Source organism: Spea bombifrons, chromosome 11 (genome assembly GCF_027358695.1).
Source record: "Spea bombifrons isolate aSpeBom1 chromosome 11, aSpeBom1.2.pri, whole genome shotgun sequence".
Taxonomy (NCBI): Eukaryota; Metazoa; Chordata; class Amphibia; order Anura; family Pelobatidae; genus Spea; species Spea bombifrons.
The window spans coordinates 20,722,987-20,739,442 of record NC_071097.1 but is presented as its reverse complement, the minus strand read 5'-3'; the positions used below and the strand labels follow the sequence as shown (position 1 = coordinate 20,739,442).

At 41.0% G+C, this 16,456-nt stretch overlaps 1 protein-coding gene across 4 annotated transcripts in view; it reads right to left on the bottom strand.

Moving 5' to 3' along the window:
- Positions 1 to 16,456, bottom strand: part of ATE1 (arginyltransferase 1) — a 139,920-nt gene that overhangs the window by 95,420 nt on the left and 28,044 nt on the right. For all 4 annotated transcript variants that reach the window (XM_053450254.1, XM_053450255.1, XM_053450253.1 and 1 more), the window contains exons 9-12: positions 14,414 to 14,595; positions 13,916 to 14,015; positions 6,602 to 6,722; positions 5,951 to 6,244 (exon numbers count right to left, since the gene is read on the bottom strand). In XM_053450254.1, coding sequence (XP_053306229.1) covers positions 6,066 to 6,244; positions 6,602 to 6,722; positions 13,916 to 14,015; positions 14,414 to 14,595 — 582 coding nt within the window. In that variant the 3' untranslated portion in view covers positions 5,951 to 6,065. The remainder of the gene's footprint in view (positions 1 to 5,950; positions 6,245 to 6,601; positions 6,723 to 13,915; positions 14,016 to 14,413; positions 14,596 to 16,456) is intronic.

Here is a 16,456-nt window from a genome sequence, read left to right as displayed (position 1 = left end):
GCTCTTGGTTAAATGTCCCTCACCTTCTTTTTGTTTCAAACTACCTATGGAGCATTAAATGAGCGAATTTAATTATAGATAATTCAGAAGGCCAACCATAATGTCTTACTCTGTTATCTATGTCTACGGCTTTTTGTTTTTAAGGACACAAGCTCCAAATGTTAAGAGAGTGTTCCATTGAGCTCACCGAAACACCACATTTTTTTTTTTTTTTTTTTTTTACAATTTATACGTATTTGTATTATGAAGCCATCCACAGTATCTCATCAGTCTACAAGTGGCAGAAAATGTAAACATATATGGGTCAGGCATATGCCTCCTGAAAGACGAGAAAATGATTACTGATTAAGGTCCGAGTCTTTACATCAGGAAAAATCGGCAGACTAGATGGGCCGAATGGTTCTTATCTCCTGTCGAGTTCTATGTTTATTATGACTTGTATTTACCATTGCAACCCACACACGGGTTTTGTGCGCAGTCGAACCCCACATTTTCCCTCTTCGTATTGTTGAAAGATCCTTTACACACCGCACAAAATAGATGCAAACAACTTAGTTCCGGGGTTAAAATTAAATGTCTACAGCGACCCCTGCTGGTGATCGGTGAACTTACAGCTATATTAATGAACATCAATACAAAACCCCAGCATAGAATTTGGCCAGTGATGATATAAAGAAAACAAAATAGATTATTTTTTATTGGGGGGGGTTCCCCCTCTTTTAAATAAAAAAAAATGACAGCTGTCGCCAATTTGGTATTAATTAACGTGGTACTGAGAGCATCACAAGACAAGACACATGGGCACAGGCCTTGGGCTACCTGACACACATTAAGACAGTTATCACGTATAATTTTTTCTTATTCTGTTTTCTAATTGCTAATAGTGGATATTTAAAGGCTCAGTAAGTGGCATTACTTTTACCCTAAGAGTGATCTTTCAGTACTACGAGCTGTATACGTTTGCCTCTCTGCGGTCATTCTGCGTATGGCTTTTTAAATAATTCATGTTTATTCACATGTGTGTCTGCTGTGTGTATTTGTTTATAACGCAGCTTCCTTTCGGTGCTGTAGGTTGATCATGTTCCAGTATGATCCACATTTATGGAAACTGCATTGCAATTTTTGGATTTATTAAGTCTGTTTGAAAACCCTAAGGGTCTATTGAATGGTTAAATCCAATGGTTTCTACTCCCAGTCAAGAATGCGGGCCTCCATATAAAAAGTTGATGTAAACATTTCAAATGACACCTTCTCACAGCTGCTGTGATGTCATAAAAATTAATCTACAATACAACTTCCTCTTTAACATTCTACATAAGAGTTACCATGAACTACACGTCCCATAATTCAGTGCCGAGTGCTTCAGGTTTTAGATGTTCGCCTGATTGGGATCTCTAAAAGAAAAATGAAAAGCCAACAAAATCCCCAGAAGGGCATAGAGAGTTCAGAGCAAGAGAGAGGCCCCAATTCAGAGTATCAGTGTCTGCCACTAGCGTCTTAAACAAACAGCCAAGTTGAAGCATAAACCATCTCCGAACACGAAAGAAATGTCATATCAACTAGGCGGGCATCCGCTGAATGAAGGGTACCTTTCTGATCATACATTAAACAACATGTAAATGACAAAGGATGTATAGGGGGAAAGGGTGGGTAGGAAGAGACCAAAATAAACAGTTCTGGATTCATTTCAATGCCTTAAGGAAAAGAAGAACCCCGTAGATGGCATTTGCAGAAACTAGAATATTTATTAGAAAATAACATTTTCTAGCAGATTTCTGAGTAAAGGCTTTCAGATATAATGATGGTGCTATATAAAGCAATACATAATAATAATAATAATAATAATAAATTAATAATAATAGGTGTCCTCTGCAAACAGGAGGCAAATGGGAATATTGGTAATCATGTAGAATGGTAATAGTAAAAATATATCAATATTAACTTAACAGCTTGTTCTTGTGCATAAAGATCTCAAAGGGCTGCAAATGGTGAAATTTCCCCTTACATGGCAACTTTCTGGAAGGGGTTTAATGTGGATTTACAGAAACCTACATGTTCTTCTTTTCATAGCTCAAATCAGTACAGATTTTATGATCCTTCACTCCGGGGTCTTTTAAATCACAGGTTTGAAAATCAGACATCGATTGTCCACTTGCAACTAATTTGGGGATATCAAAGAATTGTCATTGATTAATCATGCTGTACGAAACACTAGCTCTATATGGGGGAGGTGGCTGCATCATGTATAGAGCAACTGTTCAGGATAGAGCCCATGAATGGAGCAAGCCCTGTATGAAGCAGTTAAAGCTACGCGGAATTTTACAATGGTGGCAAGTATATCATAAAGTATGGCTTATTAACTATTTGAACGTTTGTTTCCCATTCAATTATGTTAGAGTAGACATAATATAGCCCAAAAGAAAAAAGAAGATTCGACTGGGTGCTTAAAAAAGTTTTACTCCCCCCATGACATATTCAGTTTTAGTTAGTTTTCATTTTCCAGAGGTCTATAAGAGTGCATTACTGTGACCCTTTAGAAACACTAAACATTGTTGTTAGTATTAAGAGCACACTTAAAAGATCCATTACCCACAAAGAACTAAAAGAAAAAAGAAATCAGTTCAAATTCTATAACAAGCCTCTATTAACGGAAAATTGCTGTAATACGGCAACAGGACTTTATCATAACTTTCACATTACTGAGAAGACACAGTAAAAACATTTTCAGTTACTATACATTAGCTCCATAGCAACTAGACACATGAATACAAAAACCCCACAGTCTCAATTTGTCATTTTTCACCGTTAATTTATTTTAATTGTGAATGTGAAGGCTGTGAAAGCCTCGTGTACACGGTAGCGATATTTGAGTCATGATCACGTAACGAGAAGAGGTGCACTGAGGTTCATTGTAACGTAAGGAAGTGACGCCACGCGCCTTCCAAAGCAGAAGACGTGAAAGCCGAAGCATGGACGGCCACATTGCTTATACGGACAGCCGCGGTGAATTACTGGAAGGGGGTTTTATCTGCGTTTAATGCACAGTGCCTAATGTGAAATACACACAAAAACAAGTTCAACAAGTAGCAGACTGGCATTGTTTCAATGTAAATAGAAACCTGAATTTTATTTATTAAAAGGGTCGGCAGTGGAATTTTTTTTTTTACATCTTACTAACTTCCAAATCTTCTAACTCTGATCGCTTACACCAATAGGAAATATGAACCACATTATAATGGGGGGGGGGGGTTAAATAATCTTTGGGACCCGTATTATAAAAAAAAATGTGTACAACACCATAAAAATACACAATAGCTTGTTGCCATTACACATAACATAGTAAGCAAATGTATCTCATCCAACCCCTCCCCCCCCATACATTCCAGATGATTCCAGAAGATACGTTCCTGGGTCAGGCAATATAATATGTATGCTGTCTTATTGTGACGCATCCTCCCCGTGATCAACATTTGCATCATACCAATTCTTGACATCACTTCATATGGATGGCATCATTGTTTGTCATCAATTTCCGACAGGAACAAACATCTGGATTTAAGTTGCAGCTGATTAATATTTTTACACATACTCCTAAGGGAAGTTCAAACATGTTTGCCGAGTACAACGTACATGCAGCTGTACCTTAAATAACCAATGTGTAGAACGGGAGTGAGGAGTCACCGAGGCTGCAAGCGGGCCAGGAATCTTGCCAAAAACAAGGAGTGGAATTCATGTTTTGGCATTTGAAACTGGAGTTGAGTAAACCTGTTCTAAATTATGCGTGACGTTTGAGCCGGAGACGCGGTTGGTTCTATATATCAATGTATTGAGAACAACAAAAAAAAAAATATTGCTAATAAGTTACATTGAAAATAATTAAATAAGTCAGTTTTTCCCCCAACAATGACATACGCCTCTGTGTTACTTCCTAAAACCTACCGTATCGCCACTTTGTGCCAGAAACATATGGTCAGAGACTCGGAGTCTTAAGACTAGCTAAAAAGAGCAGCTTCATCTCATGAAATAGAGATTAAGGAACGTTTGTCCATTTTTAATCATTTATACAAGATTTAACAAGGTTAAAAATAAACCATGACATACCTTCTGGGTCAAAAACACAAAGTAATAGAGAGTCATGTTGAAATAGTAGTTCCAGAAACTTTGTTGATAGACAAACTTACCTCTTTGGTACACAAAACCTACCTTTTTTATAAAGTCTGGTCTCCATGGATACATTCTGTATTTAATATAATCCGTGACTCTGTCTTTGGAGTATTTGGGGAGACCTTTTCTTACATAATTATACTCTTTTTGTTTTTGGTGGAGCCTCCAGCATGTTCTGCAAAGTATTTACTAATAATTAAGCCCTTATTGCACTGAGATTGGATCCATCCATCATGATTAGCAAGACTGGAGGCTAGGAATGGCCTTGGTTATATTTCTAGAATAAGAGTAAGGGTGTCCCCAAGACAGTAGAGTCAGCGCCCATACCTTCTGCTGCCTTGTCAAGTAATCATGATGGATTTTGTTTTTAAAATCACAAAACTTTCCCTTTGAAATAAGGATCCGTATACACAGTAGTGCAAAGATCATTCTGCGGCTGGGTCATGGAGCGGGATGAACACATTGCATTTATGTGGTATCACTGATCATTTTGGAACCCTAACCTCCCCCACCATGAACCACAAGGGAAAGGGTGAAATAACAAGCGCGAAAGCCAGGAAGGATTAGAGCCTGCATGGAAAACAAGAAGTATAAAAGGAGCACAGACTTTTCATATGGATGCTAAGCCATCTAAATTCTGGGCAGATGGGTTTTATTAAGGCTCAGATTAGAGAAGTGAACTCACACAGCCTAGGAAAGGAGCACACACTTAAGACCCATCTGATTCAAGGGATATTATGTTTTTACATACGTGTGCACACACTTCTGTCCATAGTCATAGTGAATTATGTGTCTACTAACTTTAACCCCTTACCACCACAACACAAAAAGATTGAGGAATTTAATTGCATGAATTACATATTATAATATAAGAACGCAAAGAGGAATGAACGAATATAAGCCGCATGCAAGAAACACTGGAATGTATTGTACCTGCATCGTTAAAATTGCCTCTGAAGACCGCTGGGTCCCAATACGTTATATACATTGTTCCTCTATCACCTGCGTCTACACACACCACCAGATGACCGCATAGACAGCTACAGGATAGGTAGACCTGCATTTGGAGGGTCTAACCCATTACTTAGCTAGCTATGCTGTCATTTCATAATGCATTCATACTGTGCTAATTAAAACAAAATAATGACAAATGCCAAGAAACAGGCACAGGCTGCACAGGGTGTTTCAAGTTAATTTTATTCTTGCTTTATTATAGAACTTGATCCAGACACAGTACATGCTGTAGACACACAGTAACGCTGAAGTCCAGGTTATACAGGCATGTTGACTAACAAAGAACCCTGATTTGGTAAACTAGACTTTGTAAGACAATATGATGACAATTTAATGGCTTTATAAAACACCAATATGCAAGAGGCTACAGATGATATGCTGAAACTGTATGGCCATTACTATTTAATGCCTCAAAAGGATTATACCTGTATTGCACATAGGAAGGCCAGCCAACTGCAAGGGGATGAATAGTCCTTGGCAAGGCCAACCATAACTCTATACAGAGGCAACTCAACACACTGCCTCGGGATGCACCAGTAATGAACATGTGAAATCACCTCTACAAGACACTTTGCACACACTGAACATTTGTGTTACTAGATTTTCTATTCGATAAAGAAAAGGTGCTAGACGCATGTATATTTCAGGGCACATAAAGATAGACATAAGAAAAGAGAAGGCATGTGACAATCCCATTGCATAGCTCTCCTAGACACAAAGATGGAAGGGAGGGGACTCTAGGGTACATTCTTCCTGATCACCTTTTTTCAACCCCCCACTTTGATGACTCTGAAAACACTCGCATGCACAGAGTACATCACCCCATGGAAGCTCCCTTCATAGAGTGCCTCGAGCCATTTAGTAGGGACAGACAGAGCAAGAACATCTCAAGCACGATAGAGCACCATGCGTTCTGCACAGGTCTGACCCACCAGCCCTGCATATTGTTTGACTGTTGCCTCGTCGCTGGGCCCCTTTCGCCTCTTCTTGTATATGCTGTATGGCATTACGGTGCGCTTGTGTAAGATTCGGACACGTCCCAGCTCTGTCAGGACGTCTTTGTCCCCTGTGAATATGACAGATAACAGTTTCACATAAGAGTCTCTTTTGGGGCACCCTGTTAACATAAAATTAGCAATATGAAGCTTTCTACCGAACTGGCCACAGAAGCACACAAGTCTCCCATTAAGCCATACGTCTGCACAGACAAGGTCAGATGTATGATATGCATACACGAGCAACATCTGGGTCCCAGCTGGCGTACACAGATCACCTATGTTCAGACGCAATGTGAGCCTAACGCTCATTCTTGTTGACAAAGTACTACATAAAAACAGTATCACACACATACATTGAAGCACTGCACAGAGTTGAATGTTGACCGTGTCAACTGACAAGCAGATAGTTTGTAAGGATCACTTACCTTCCCTGGCGTTGCTGTTCAAGCGACTGTATTTACTACGCTCCAGCAAAGGAACACCATTTTCGATGGACATCCATGCATAGGTCTCTGGACACAACAAGTATGATGGTTTATACTGACCCTATGGGAAATGCACAGGTAGCAGTTCAAACCAACTGATTGGAATAATAGATCGTAAGCTTGCAAGAGCAGAACCCTCTTCTTCTGTTCCAAAATGTCTTAACATGTGTTAACAAGTAAACAAGCAAATTGCCTGGAACTCAGGATTTAGTAATCGATCAACCGAGCCCATTACAGTTCTATGGAGTGAAAAGCTAAATGACAATAACGAGACTAACAGTCATTCAGTAATTAGAGCTAAGCCTTTTTTTTCTAAATTAACTTGGGACACATTGCAAACAGATAAGCTACAAAATCACTAGGGGCAAAAGTGTTAAAAACATCAAAAGTGTAACAAGGGATGTGTATTTTATGGTAAGGAAGTCTGGTTTTTGTCTCGTTCCTCCAACATTTATCAGTATAACAAGCGCAGATAACACACATATACGTCCGCTCTAAGTCCAGTTGTGCTTGGACAAGGAGAAAACTTTTGTTTAGTACCGGAAAACTCTAATCGGAATGCTGATAAGAGGAGGTTCTTCACCCCCTGCAAGTCAGGTCTTTCAGTTTCAAACGTGCTACAGATAAACTAGAGGACAATGTTACAGTGAAGATCAAAAGGATAGTCTGCTGGCCAGAATTAAAAATATTTACAAATTTATAAACATTGTTAAAGACTTGTGGACCAGGTTTAATATACAAGATAAGAAAGCAAATTCAACGCAGCTGGGTTAATTAATGGGTCCAAAAACACCCAAATTGACTTAGAGGACATTCTGATGACACCTAAGCGTTCACAAGGCTATGAAAGGCTAGACTGACTCGTCCGCAGTAGCTGTGAACTTTTAAAAAATAACATTCTCTTTTACTCCTTGAGTAATTAATTATACATATGCCAACATGCCAAAAATAGCTAAATATTACTGCACTTAAGCTCTGTAGCATAGTGCGGCTATGGGGGCCATCATAAGCCCGCCATTCCTGCCAGGAACTTTGTGTAAGGCATAGATGGCAAGCTCACGGGCCGGGCTCTCAGCTCCTGTTGTGTTTATATGCATTAGTTATGTATGTGTTAGCTGCCCCATTTAAATTGTACAGCTCTGCATAATTTGTTGGCGCGTAACAAATAAAAGATAATAGTAATGTGAAATAGTGGTCTTATCATAGCAACCACTGGGATGTATCTGCATCACTTCTCTGGTGATATGACTATGCTTCTCACTTTCTACCTTAATCACTTTAGTCACTTTTGTGATGAGGTTAGGATCACATTATTACATAATAATCTTTTGTTATTACATAATACAATGCATACGTGGTGACTACCAACAGTGTAGTACACAAAATCACATTATTGCCAACAGTTTAATGTATGAAATTGTACTAATCATGGATTTTTGCATACAGCGCCATCATATTGTGCAGGGATTATGTATATTGAGAAGGAGTGACGTTATGTTTCATATGGGAATGCCTCGGCTATTTGTTTTTTTTTCCTTTCTAATTAAGATATATGCCATGATTTAGAGGCAGGGATGTTAAAGCGAATGTGGACCAGGAATTACGTAATCCGCAGGATTCCAGTTTGATGGATGAACAACTTCTAAGACCCAAAACGCCGCTCTGTGCTAATTTTATAATTGGAGAACAGGCAGAATGGTGTTTTTTCCCCCGGCATTAGTGGAAGGCCTTTTTATGTACTGCCATATGCCCCAAATTTTGGCACACACAACATGCTCCAGCACGACATGAGAAGCAGGCGGCCGCCCCGTCCCCTCCCACCAAGCGCTCTGGAGACATTTCAAAAGAATGCCTGCGAGGGATTTGTAGAAGGGACTGAAAATATTATTTGCTCTGTCAAGTACTAGTGAGGAAAAGGTCACAAGGAGATCGGGTTATAACAAAGAGGACATTTAACACAGCAGAGGCTGGTACTGGGAAGGTTAAACATACACATCGCTCTTACGCTCACATCTGTATTCTGTTGCTGCACAATAACCCCTGTTGAGTTTTTATTAAAAGGGTATTAAGGCAGCTTTGCAGTTAAAGAGAACTTGCCGCTGCACAAACAAGCCTGCCCCTAAACTGTCATCGGCAGTGCATTAGGGACAGCAACACCTTAAGACGGAGGACAGCTGGAGGTCATGGGAGAAAAGTTATTAAAATAATATAATAAAGTCCTAATTTGGAGAACCATACTACTTTTGGGATTCGTGCCAAAATTAATTTAACATCTAAAAATTTTAAGGATTCTGAACGCTTTGGCTAGGAACATTCCAGGAGAGAGACTGGCTACTTAAGGACGTGACAGCGGCAATTAATTGTAAGTCCCATCATGCTCAGCAGGCAATACCTAGCATAGTGGATAAAAAAATAAAAATAAATTATATATATTATATATAGATATACACAACTATTTTATGTTATTACAGTAATAGCACTATAACAAAACCACACTAGCAGCGCAAGTCCCATGTTAGAACAGAACTGATTTGTAACAGTCTCATACAAAATCCTGCAGTTCTGTAAAATGGGGAGTTTATACAGTTATGTATTAAAGCGTCGTGCCGGGAAAGCTCTGCATTTTTTACAAATACCTTAACTAAAAGTTACAAAAAAAAAAAAAAAAGTTTCATACAACGGATGGAAAAAAGAATGTTGCTTGGAACCAAATGCAACTGAAAGTCAGCTCCGGCTCTGCGTTCTGCCTCTGGGGCAGCTCAGCCTGAGTAATGGCAATTGGAATAGGAGGGGAGGGGTATGGAACGTCAGCCTCCGATTGGCCGCAGCCCAAGGCCCTGTAGGGCATTCAGCACAAACCCGGCACTTGCGCAGAATTCTTGGTATGCAGCTGTACCTCACCCTCTGTAAAAACAAAGTCTCCGCATTCTGCTGGAGTCTCGTTTAACAGAATAGCAGCAAGGCCTCCACGAGATGCAGTCTGATCAGCGTTATAGAGGGCCTCCCCGCACTAACCGGACTACGTTACTGCTGCACAATGCCGTATACAGAGCGCTGTGTGTTCCAGCAATACATTAAAAGGGGCAGTTTACGGTCTCAGACAGCCCCACAAAAAAAAATTAAAACAATGCCTATTAAAGTATTCTGAGTATTTTAATAGACATTCTTCAAAATCGAAAAAACAAAACAGGTAGAAATTAGAGCCGTAGCAGCCCTCCTCCGCCGTGGTCCGACAACTGAAGCAGTCAATCAGTGGCAGGAAAGCGCTCCCAGTGAAGTCAATGGGAGCCTTTTCCATGCATGCGCACTGGGATCTTAACAGACCCCCCCTCACACAGCGTTCACCGAGCCAGCACCGGAGAAGACTTAAAGTGCATATTATAGCTGGAGTGTCCCTTTAAAGCTACAGAGCAAGGTATCTGTATGTGCAGAGTCCGAGTTAAACGTATCTTATATATAGCAGAACATTAAGGGGCCCCTGTTGTGCTAACAGGATTTAACAAACTACACAAGGGAACTTTATTTCAAAGGAGAAATCTCAGAGGTTTAGATGTAATGCAAGGGAGTTTTACTTTATTGAGAGGGTGGTGGATAGATTGAACAGCCGCAGGAGAGGTAAAAGCTAATACAGCGAGGGGATTTAAACATTATTGGGACAGGCATAAAGCTATCCTGAATCTAAGGCAAGACCAACGACTGATGAAGATCTGAGTCTTAACATCAGGAAAAATGATCAGACGAGACCGACGAATCTGCTGTCAAATTCTATGTTTCTATGTTACAATCACTTCTGAGTCTGTTAATGATGGAAGGGAAACATATCGTGATAGTGGCCTCTACATTATACACATTAACTCAGTATGTCTGGGACTTTACCCAATATTGTTGCAGGGAGATGATGGTGGTGGGGTGATGGTGAGATACATATAACCAGGACAAGGGGAGTAGAGACAGATTCTCCTTAATGAACGCCCAGCATGTCCTAATGTAGTGAGAGAGTAGTATGCTCTAGAAGAAAAGGGGGTTGCTAATCTAAGGAGTAAATCTTTTACCAACACAGGTCCTTCTAAAGGCTTCCTCCACTTGAGAGTCACTGTTTAAAAGGTAATTTTCAAACACACAAATAAAGAGGGCTTTGATTATCACTGCTTTTGATTTTGAAGTACTAGATCAACAGTGCAGTGATAGCTGGGAAGCCCTTGTCTGCTTACATACATTAAAAGGGGTGGCATTGCACTTGATCTGATCAAATATGTTGGTTGCATAAATAGTCGTATGACGTATTTAGTGGTTCACTTGCCCACACAAAAAAGAGCGATTGATTTGTACTTAAGCACATAGGGCACTTGACCTAGTTGCACATGCAAAATACACACACACTATTACATATACACACATATATATTATATATACATACATACACTCCCCCTGATAATCCATAACATTATGACCACCTGCCTATTATCGTGGTCCCACTTTTGCGAACAAAACAGCCCTGACGCATCCTGGCATTGACTCCATTAGACCTCTGAAGGTGTGTGGTGGTATCTGGCACCAAGACGTTAGCAGCAGATCCTTTAAGTTCTGTAAGTTGTGAGGTGGGACCTCCATGGATGCATCCTGGGGCCATGTGTTCTTCAGGTAAGCGACTTACACAGGTACCCGGCCATCCAGGTGATTCATCAGACCAGGCCACCTTCCTCCATCGCTCTACAGTTCTTCTGCTCACGTGCTCATTGTAGATGCTTTCGGCAGTGGACAGAAGTCGGCATGCTACGCAGCCCCACATGCAAGAAACTGCAATGCACTTTCTATCAAAACCAGCATTAACTTTTTCAGCAATTTGAGCTACAGTAGCTCGTCTGTTGGATTTGACCACACGGCCAGTCTTCGCCCCCCACGTGCATCAATAAGCCTTGATCGCCCATGACCCTGTCACCGGTTCACCGCTTTTCCTTCCTTGGACCACTTTTGATATTATTGAGCTGCAGTTTTGGAGATGCTCAGACCGACTCGTCTAGATCGTTACGCTTGCCCATTTTTCATTCTTTTAACACGTCAACTTTGATGATGAAATATTCACTTGCTGCCTAATATATCCCACCCACTGACTGGTGCCAAGATAACAAGATTATCAGTGTAACTCCCTTCACCCGTCAGTTGGTCATAATGTTATGACTGTACTTACACACACACACACACACACACACACACACACACACAGATAGATAGATATACACACAGCCTATATGACCAAAAGTATCTTGACATCTGACAATCACACCTATAAGAGCTTGTTGGACATTCCATTTCAAATTCATGGGAATTAATATGAACTTCCCACCTGCAGCTATAACAGCCTCTGCTCTTCTGGGAAGTCTTTCTACAATATTTTGGAGTTTGTCTGTGGGATTTGTGCCTAGAAGAGCATTTGTGAGGACAGGCCTGGCTAGAAAATAGCATTCCAATTTGAACCAACACTTTTCATTGAGGTTAAGGTCAGGGTTTGCGCAGGCTACTAGAGTTCCCCCACACCAAACTCATCAATGTCTTTATGTACCTTGCGTTGTACAGGGGTACAGTCATGCTGAAACAGGAAAGGACCCTTCCCAAACAATTTTGTAAGCATACGATTGTCTAATATATCTTAACATTACCCTCCCCTGGAACTAAGGGGCCCTAGCCCGGAAAATAGCCCCAATTATCCCTCCTCCACCAAACTTCACAGCCAAAACTATGCATTCCGGCATGTAGCTTTCTGGCATTTGTCAAACCCAGATTCATCCAGCAGACTTCCAAAAAGTAAAGTTTAATTCATCACTCCAGAGAACACATTTCCACCGCTGTACAGTCCACCAGTTGTATGCTTTACACCACTCCAGTCAATGCCTGGCATTGTGCATAGCGATCTTCAGCTTCTGTGCAGCTGCTTGGCCATAGAAACCCATCTCATGAAGCTCCCGACACACAGAGCTTGTTCTGATGTTGCCTCCAGAGGCACTTAGGAACTGCGTAGTGATGCTACAGAGGACAAGCATCTTTTTTACGTGCTTGGGCACTTGGGAGCCCTGCACTGGGAGTGTGCATGGTCTACCACTTCATAGCCAAGCTGTTTCTACTCCTAGACCCTTTCACTGCACAATAGCACCTACAGTGGACTGGGGCATATCTAGCAGGGCAGAAATTTCACAAATGTGTGACAAAGGTCACTGAGCTCTTTAGTAACACACTTTCTACCACCAATGCCTATGTGCTTGGGTTTTATACATCTGTCAGCAATGGGTGTATATACATTATACATACAAACACATAATCACATACCACCCTTGCATCATATGCACAAAAAAAAAAAAAAAAAACACAAACAAAAAAAAAACCTGACGTAGTGGAGAATAATTTGCACATGTGATTCTGCATGGCAGTGCCAAATGAAATAAGATGATCTCATTTAGAGCCATTTCACTCTTGAGTTGTCAGCTTTCAGTTCTGCTAGCACAGTGGATGGATTATTTTATGTTCTACCGTTGACCTGTACGTATTGTTTAAGTAACCAAATCACCCCAAGATACTCCTGTTAGATTGAATAAATGCACAAGTCCTTCATTTATACTCTATATAAACCTATACATTGGATCTTACAGGTTAACAAAAACAATTCTTATGTATTAGACACCAACCTTACATGTACACCATGGGATCAACCATCTTAACTTGGAAGTGAATGGAATGAATATTCCTCCCCATTAAGTTAACTCTCTCCTAGTATGTTGCTGTTTGTTGTTGATTGGTCTAGGCAGTAAGGGGGGATGAGGAGACAGGACAGGACTTTGGGACGGGAAACGGATTAGAAAATACTGTCTCTGCCGCTCGGACATATATTTCGTAATCCCTGAGGTGGGCTTTTATACTAAATATCTCCAAAAACATCTTTACGGGTAAAAGCTAAAAGCTGTGAGAGCAGCATTTCCTCTTTAAGATGCATGATGAAAGAACTTGTAGGGTGCGGATGACAGATTTCACACATTAACCTTAAATGGAAAGCATACCTTTGGTAGATGATTTTATACTACATGCCAAAACTCTTAAGAGTTATCTTTAGAGAAAAACCTTTGTATAGGAAGAGACATTGGGGTACCTGCCACACATCAGAGGGTCCCACTACCTTCTAGGACCTAACAAACGCAGGGCGTTGCTATTATTTTAGTCCTGACAGGTCAAAGTGCACATTTTTTACTCATTCATTCTTCGATTTACCTTATATCTCATCTTGGGGCAAGTATGGATATAGAAGCCCATGTAATAATAGCAGAGATCAGCAGCCTTTTTGTGAAGGTCTCGAGTGAACTCTATTTCTCTGTAGACAGAAATCAAAAAAATAAATAGAAACATGTAAACAACCTGAAAGAGTTTGCACTTGGATTTATTTCTTCCATACGTAATCATCTTATTTTAAAAGCTCTTCCAGAGGATTGTTCGCAGAGAAAGTACATCAGCTTGTATTCTGGTCAAACCATTCTGTTCTGCTTCCATTGACTAAAACGGGAGTTCTACTGAGCATGTGCAAGAAGCATATTGCGGTATGCCTCCTGCTTTCAGTAAAGGCAGCTGAGAAGCTCTTAAGTATCGATACATATTAGTCACAAAGAAAATATATTTAATTAATACTGGGGGGGTGGGCAAAAAAAAAAAAAAAAAATCAGATTCAGATTAATAAATACTGCAGGTCTTTCAATTCACTCTCTTGTCCCTTACCGTAAGGCAGAATAAACTCCAGGGGAAAGAAAGGAGTAATCAGGATCATAGTAGAGATACACAGAGGAGACACAGTGAGGGAGGATGTCGATTACTCCAACCGCAATGATCTTTCCATCCAGCCAGTACTGCTGATGGAAGGAGCCATAACCACAACTGGGTCCATCCGGGCAGGTTTCTGGCTGCACAAAAGACAAGGTTATTTTAAATATTGCTATGCATGTTCCAAGGAGAGTTTTATTGTACATAATATAGATCTTAACATAATATGGTGGCAACATTTACACTACAAGCTGGATAACAATGTTATCCAACATCTTCATGGATGATACATTAAAACAATAGCAGAGCTTCCAAGCAGGATGGCTGCAGAAAAGCCCTTCTGAAGCCACATCTGGCCTGCAGCTCTCCAGATGAACAGCCCAGGATTAGAAGATTCCCTGGGCTAGGGCATCATTTAACATAAACCAGACAACGTCACATACCATAACTTCCCATACACTAGAAACCCAGAATGGAGCCAGGGGCTCTGCAGGCCGCTTCATACCACGTTTCAGCCTCAGTCTTAGGAATGCAAACCTTCTGTGCATTCTAAACCAGACAGTGAGGTTAGGCGGTGATCATTTTATCGGTGTCTAAACACCACGAAGAGTGCAGTAAAAGTAAAATGCTTTAAGCAAAAGAGAACTCCTTGATCTCACACAATGAGTCATGTTGGCTCTGCTTGCCAGACCCCACTATTTTTCTTGGGACAGACTGAAGGACTGACTTCAAGATGGTACATGGCAAAAGTTTTGGGAGCCTCTCTGCCCCGTCTTACTTTCCACATAAATTTGACCTTGTTGTTTCGACACTCTGTAGGGCAGCAGGAAAAAACTCACAGGGTAATAAACTAGCGGAGATCAGGGTGGGGAGGTTGGAGGGCGAGACAGGCAGGAGGCAAGGCTGAAGACATTCTACAGCTAGACACACAAGTGATTTACTACTGCCTTATTGTGAAACAGCATGGAGCACAAAAAGCAGGCAAATGAAAGGCATGAGCACGTGGAGGGGATTAATGGAGAATTAGTCAGTTCCAACATATATTAATAGCTCTTTTGTTGTCAAAGCAGAGCGCATGGGTTTGCAATATGATGCAAAGTCCTTTAACACCAACCGCATAAGGTCAGTTTTAAAAGCCCTTTCTTTGACTAAGCTGGTGTCCTGTAATGCATTCACAAGGTCGCATGGGATAATATAACATACGACCCCCCCACAAGGAAAGTACCTGGTGGCAAAAAACACACCTCAAGCCAACCAGAGCTTTTTTATGTTGATTGAAGCCCTGAGGTTTGTGGCTCCACTGTGAAAAAAGTGCTCTGTGCCAAACATGACGGGAGGCCCAGGGGGACGCCAGGTACACCTCTTTTTCTGAGGCCTTACTCCCAAAAGGTATATGCGGACCCTTACGTCCCTCCCTGGCCCTGCAAAAGGTACTTTAATGCATGTGATAAGCTGGATGGGTTCCTTTAAATGTGTGTGGTGTCCTATGTGCAAATGCATCAGGGACTCAAATGCCCTATGTGCAATGCCCTGTTATCTTCTGTGCAGGACACGTGTTTGGCCAATCTTATCTACTGGCATGTTACATACTCAACTCCGAACGCAGGTGGAAATCTGTTCAGACACCTGTGCGCATGCACGGAAACTGCTTCCAGTGATTTTAACGCAACCAATCAGTGGCAGGGATCGACAGACCATGGAGGATGAGTACAGCTGAGACCTATTTGTTGTTCCCCCCCCATTTATTACACTGGAGCTATACAGAAGTGGATTAAATGCCAAAGGGGACTATTTACGTGGCTGTATTCATTGAAACTAGCGGACAATGGAGTAATCAGGACTATTCTGTCCGCAAACCACTTTTGATGTGTATCGTGTATTATTTACATAACATTTCAGCGAACCAGATTACCAGAGGAACTGGATACGGTTCATCGCAAAACCTGCGTATGCAGCATGCTTTAGTAGACAAACTAATATTAACTGCAGCCACTGGGGTGG